Source organism: Orycteropus afer, unplaced genomic scaffold (genome assembly GCF_000298275.1).
Source record: "Orycteropus afer afer isolate SDZICR_OR568_19922 unplaced genomic scaffold, OryAfe1.0 scaffold00157, whole genome shotgun sequence".
NCBI classification, from domain to species: Eukaryota; Metazoa; Chordata; class Mammalia; order Tubulidentata; family Orycteropodidae; genus Orycteropus; species Orycteropus afer.
This window is the reverse complement of record NW_006921744.1, coordinates 2,644,623-2,650,847: the sequence shown is the minus strand read 5'-3', so window position 1 is coordinate 2,650,847 and position 6,225 is coordinate 2,644,623. Positions and strand designations below refer to the sequence as shown.

At 40.0% G+C, this 6,225-nt stretch overlaps 1 protein-coding gene across 1 annotated transcript in view; it reads right to left on the bottom strand.

The window, feature by feature from the left end:
* RCBTB2 (RCC1 and BTB domain containing protein 2) overlaps window positions 1–6,225 on the bottom strand; it is a 37,084-nt gene that overhangs the window by 24,344 nt on the left and 6,515 nt on the right. Inside the window, exons 2-3 of the mRNA XM_007946358.1 lie at window positions 3,202–3,357; window positions 2,812–2,962 (exon numbers count right to left, since the gene is read on the bottom strand). Coding sequence (XP_007944549.1) covers window positions 2,812–2,962; window positions 3,202–3,357 — 307 coding nt within the window. The remainder of the gene's footprint in view (window positions 1–2,811; window positions 2,963–3,201; window positions 3,358–6,225) is intronic.

Below are 6,225 nucleotides of genomic sequence, written 5' to 3'. Positions count from 1 at the left end.
ATTGGCTCAAGTATAGCAGGGATTGTGGGGCTGGCGCGGGATCGGGCAGTGTTTCGTTCTGCTGTGCATGGGGTCGCTATGAGTTGGAAATGACTTGACAGCACTTAACAACGACAACAACAGGAATCTAAGAAGGAGTTCTGGTAGCATAGTGCCTAAGGCACTTGACTGCTAACCAGAAGGCTGGTGGTTCAAACCCAACAGCCATTCCTCGGAAGGAAGGTTGGGAAATCCTACTTCTGTAGTGATACTGCCTCGGAAATCCAAGGAGGGGTCGCTATGAATCGGGGCCGACTCGATGGCACGTAACAACAAAAACAAAAGGAATCTAAGAATAACAATATGGTTGACTGCATGCAAATCTTGACCAAATCTATAGCCCATTATTTGTTTTTTTTAACTGGAAGAACGGGAGTATTACAATCACTAATATAAGGGACAATTAAACCTTTAGAAAAAAAATTCTATATGATAGGAGTTAGTCTTTCTTTTGCTTCTCACTTGATTGGATGCTAGGGAATTTTTCCCAGATGTTTAGATAAATTTATTTGGATTTTAATTGACTCAGCTGATCAAACTCAACCTACATCTGTGGCTGTAGTAGCACATAAAAGTTTCAGGAATTAGGGAGGAGATGTCACAAGGAAGAGGACTAGGCTGAGTTGAATTTTGGGAAGGCATGACAAGTGCCTGCATCGAGCAAATGGCTTCTTCTTCCTGAATACTATCTAATTCAGAGTCTGTCTCTGTTCACTTAGGGATATCAAGCAGACTAAATAGTATTTCCCCCTTTTCATTAAATTTTAAATGGCAATTCCATTTGGATGAAAGATTTCTTCTCCACAGACTGACATGGGTATCATAACTGAGCAAAAAAAGGGGCATAAATCTTCGGTAGGACCAAGAGATATTGGAAAAGGTTGAGAATGAATCAATGTTTGTTCCTCATGGTCCTGTCATTTTTGAGGTTCTGGTATCCCAGGGCAGAGGTTTTGTAAACAGGTGGTATTAACAGCAGACAGGTGGCATGATAAGGGGCCATAATGTAGTGAGCAGGACTCCAAGAAGGTGGCTCCAAATCTTCTTTAGACACAGCATTCCCAATTTATAATGACAGTTAAAACAAAACAAACTTTCACTTGCAAGAACCAAAACAAATCCACAATGAATCTGAAGAGCTATCAACACAAGGGAACAAAGCTTGGATTTGAGAGGTTTTTCACCTTAAATGATTGCTGAGAATTCAGAAGCTGACAGCCCAGAGTGGCTCAGCAGGTACCATGCTGTGTCTGGATGCCCCAGGGATTGTCAAAAATAAGGCACCTTATCTTGCTTCTGACACCAAAAATGTCAAAGAAGAAAATCTCATACTCTGTTAGAAGTAAAAGAATATGAGTTTTACTGAGGAACAATACAGCTCAAACTGAGAAGTGCTAACTAAAAATACAAAGCACTCTGCTGTCTCTGTCAAGTTAGAGGCACAGAGAACAAAAGAAAGGAAAGGAGTTAGTGATTAATTCAGTTTCAGCCTTGGAATCCTCCCCCATTTGGCTGGGGGAGAGTGGGTTTTACCCCTTAAGTTAGTGGCACCAGACAGTTGGGATATGCACATTCTCCCCAGGAATAAACTGTTTACATCCTGACCTTTTGCTTCCTGGGAATGCATGTTGATCTTGCCATTCCTGACCTGAGTGCCTACACATTTGAAAATTTCCATCTGCACACATGCTAATATAGTCATGCATCGTTAATGTCCACAATATGTTCTGTGAAATAAGTTGTTATATTATTTGGACATTGTTGAACACCACATTATATACACAGTCTCTATTATGAACAGGTTCTGTTCCTATGTCTGTCTTTAAACCAAACTTGTACATAAGTCAGAGTTATGTATGGTTCATAGCTAAAGTCAGTTATTCAAATATTTGCTTTAGTATAATATATAGTGTACCTTTCTATGCATAAAAAAATATTAAACAAAAAAACCTTCCAGGTACATTAAAACATCTTTAAGATGAAAATACAGTAATAATAATATTTTGGTGCATGTTACAAAGTAGTGCCATTTGTTATTACGAACCACTATATATACCTCGGAAGCTCTGGTGGAGTAGTGCCTAAGGCATTTGATTGCTAACCAGAAGACTGGCGGTTCAAACCGACCAGCCATTCCTTGGAAGGAAGACAAGGCAATCTACTTCTGTAGTGATACCGCCTCGGAAACCCAAGGAGGGGTTGCTATGAGTCAAAATCAACTCGACGGCAAGTAAGAGAGTGAGATATACACCTCAAATTTTTAATATAATAAACTTCTTACAGGGGTTGGGACCACGGACATATATGCTGTTGGACATTACCTGAAAAGACATTATGAGGCGCATATCAAATACAGTAAGCCATCAATGCTTAACGTAAGAATCACAGAGCATTAAGAAATCTAGGCAGAATCCTGGAGCCTAGGTTTAGCCTCTCCTGTTACACATTATGAATCTAAAGTTCAAAAAAGAGATTTGTGAATCCAGGGTTCTAATGAAAAGTAATTACACTTATAAAGTATAAAGAGAGGGTTTACTGTGCTTATGGCTTATCATTCATACATCTAAAGTAACAATAATTACTTGACTCCATCTGTCACATTATTTTACTATGATATATTCATATTTAACTTTGTCCAAAGCAGAGTTGAGCTCAAAGCTGAGCCAGCAGTTCTCAATTAAAAGATACATGCTCAGTTTAAGGGAAGGTTCTGGTCTTGCTTCTCAACTGACAAGGTAAGTGCTAAAATCCTCTATTTTGTTCCTAGGTTACCTGTTGTGGCAAGGACAATATGTGGGCCACTTCCATAGCTGAGGCAGGCTATTTTTTTGCCACTTAAAGAATCCAGTCTCCGAGGTTCAATGGTGCTCTGGACATCACCTAATCCCAGACAGCCGCAGGAGTTTGTGCCAAGCACAAAAATCTGTGAGAAAAGCCACCATTGGTTAATAGACTTCTATTTCTGATACACCTATAAGTTACATTCAAATAGGCATGGTCCTCCTAAAGCAGAACTTCGATATAAGTAAGAGATCTACGGTCAACACTCTTTTTGTCTTAATTCCTTAGTTCCCCTTAAGTTTTGCAAATTTAGCAAATTCGGCAATTTAGCAAATCCATTACTAAAAATGTGGGTGGCTGAAATGTTTCCTTCAAAATTACCTCATCGTTCACTGTGGTATATAAAACTTCATTGCCAGCACTGCCAAAGACACAAGCTTGACGAATTAACTGCAGTTCTTCCTCAGAACAAAGGGAAAAAATTGGCCACTTTCCCACATCTAGCATCTTCAAAGATGACAGAGTAGCCTGTACTGGCTGAAAAGGAAAAAAATAAAAATAATTAAGAAACAGTCAAACAAATTTTCTTTGCCCCTTTCACTTCTGTAAAAGAGGGTTACTTATCACAGTTTTAGGGAGGAACAAGCTACATCTCTTTCTGAGAGGTTGCTCACAGTGGCAGCAATTGCCTCAGTAGTGTTCCTAGCACAGGAATCACTTCAGTACTGCTGTGACAGTAACAGGCACCAGAGGCCCTGGGTGGAATCAGATCTCACCTGTTAATTTTCCTCAAGGACAGAGGAGTTACCCATGCTGGACTTTGGGAAGCTAAATGTCTAGAAGTATTTGAAACATTGGGTATGTCTTAAATGTAGTTCTGCAAAGTAGAGTGGTTCTAAGAGCAGGGAAAAAGAGAAAGAAGACTGTTGTTTCATCTGTTGCCTAAGTTTTAATTGCAGGGAGTATATTAAAAGAGGGAAATAGAAGGTCATAACAAAAGCAAGTCTTTGGAAAAGAACAGTGCTGAAGGTGACACCAGGGAAATGATCTAAAAGTTTCAGTTCCAGGGCAAGCTTTACCTGATCTTTAATTTGAGTGATTGGTAGTTTCCCCTACTTCCACTCAGCTTTGGGGACTGGATCATGAGTATCAGCAACCCCATAAGAGTGTTATGGGCCTGAAATGTGTCCCCACAAAATATCTGTATTCCCATACCTGTGAATCTAATCTAATCAATGGAATGGAATCACCTTCCATAATGCAATCTAATGGAATAGAACCAGTCAGTTGAGGTCATGTGAGTTTAAAACTAATCACATTTACCTTATAAAAAGAGCAGCAGAATGGACAGAGAGATGCATATAAAAACACATGAAACAAAACCTAAACCCATTACCATCGAGTTGATTTCAACGCAAAATAACACTGTAGGACAGACCAGAATTGCTCCATGGGGTTTCCAAGGCTGTAATCTTTACAGAAGCAGACTGCCACATCTTTCTCCCATGGAGCTGCTGGTGGGTTCGAAAAGCTGACTTTTTTTTTGTTAGCAGCTGAGCACTTTAACCACTATACCACCAGGGTTCCTTATGCACTGAAAACAAAAACAAAAACAAAAAAAAAACACCTCATTGTCGTCAAGTTGGATCCAACTCATAACGACCCCTACTTGGGTTTCTGAGGCAGAATCACTACGGAAGTAGATTGCCCAATCTTCCTTGTCTTTATGCACAAGGGAAGATAAACACCATGTGAGAGTCATCTATAAGCAAGGGAAGCAAAAAATGTCTCAGACTACTTAAAAAGAAAGAATCAATAGCATCAAGACCCTGATTTGGACTATCAGGCACTGAAACTGTGAGAAAATAAAACCCTATTTTTTAAAAGCCACCAACTTGTGGCATTTTGTTACAACAGCACTAGCAAACTAAGGCAAGCATTCAGTGTACACATTAGGAAGTTGCTTGAAAAGAGTTTTTACTTATTTCCTACTCTGGAGACATTTTTACTTGCATACTTTTCAACTTTTGAAAAATTTTGAAAATTACAGTAAGATGCATAAACGTCCTATCAAATGACATGCTTGGCCATTTCCTGCAAAAATTGCCGCATGCCTGCTTAAGGCAAAGTGGCAAAGGGTTTTCTAAGGTCTCTCTTTCTCACCAGCTTTTAAATCAACCCAACGAAGAACAAGTTCTGTTGGACAGTTGATTGGACTAGCTATTCAGCTTCCAAAAGGTCTGAAAAGATATCCATCCTTTCCCCCTTAGGAGTACGGAGAGGCTGTAGGAAAGCATAAACCAGCAACTCTGCTCTTTTAAAGTGCACACCATTGGCTTACAAGGCTCCCCACCTCCTCGTCACCATGATTTACTCTGGGCCCGACCTTCAGAGTCAAGTGCATTTCATGAGTATAGACACAGAGTCAGTCTCCTTCACCACTGTATCCTTGGACCTGTGAATAATGCTAAGTATACAATAAATACCAGTTAAATGAATGAATGAATATTTCAATGAATGAAATACTCCAAGATTCACAGCTCTCCTTTCCTTCCCATCTTCTTCACATTGAAGACATTCCAAACTCCTGGCCCCTCCATTCTCTGCTCTCAACTCCAATGGCCTCCCTTTCTACTTTACCTAAGCAATTCCATCAAATGCTACTCTATTCTCAAGTTCTCAAACTCTGAAATGCCCTTCTGATAACAACCAACAAGCCTAAATTTGTATCTAAAGGGAGTGAGTTCTGTAGTGAGTAAAAGAAGACTATTACAGTGCATCAAACAGGGGTCTCAAAGGCCAACCAACTTACTGTCAAGGAACGCAGAGCCACCATTTTCCTTGTACTTATGCTTTTGTTTCCAGGTTTCTATGTTTTCTGAGTAATTTTCATGTAACTTCTGAATACTGTTCACCACTCCCATCTGTCAGTTTGTTGTATTGTGGTGGTTTGTGTTGCTATGATACTGGAAGCTAAGCCACCAGGATTTGAAGTACCAGCAGGGTCAGGTTTCAGCAGAGCTTTCCAACTAAGACAGACTAGAAAAAAAAAGACCTGGCAATTTACTTCAAAAATGAGCCAATTGAAACCCTGCGGGGATCACAACAGAGTATTTTCCAAATGGACTCAAACATGCCAATGGTAGTGAAGATGGCACAGGACTGGGTAACATTTCAATCTGTTACATACAATGTTGCAATAGAATTGACTTGAGGGCAGCTGACAATAGCAACAACTAAATGTGCAGCTAAAAAGAGCTCTAAATGTATCCAAGATCATATACAGGGTTGGCAGACAATGGGCCTCTCAGGGTGCACAAGAGTATGAAGGGATGGACACTGGGAGGAGGTAACTATGGGGAGGAAGTGGGAGGGGAGCTGCTGCATTGTAAATTTTGGTCAATG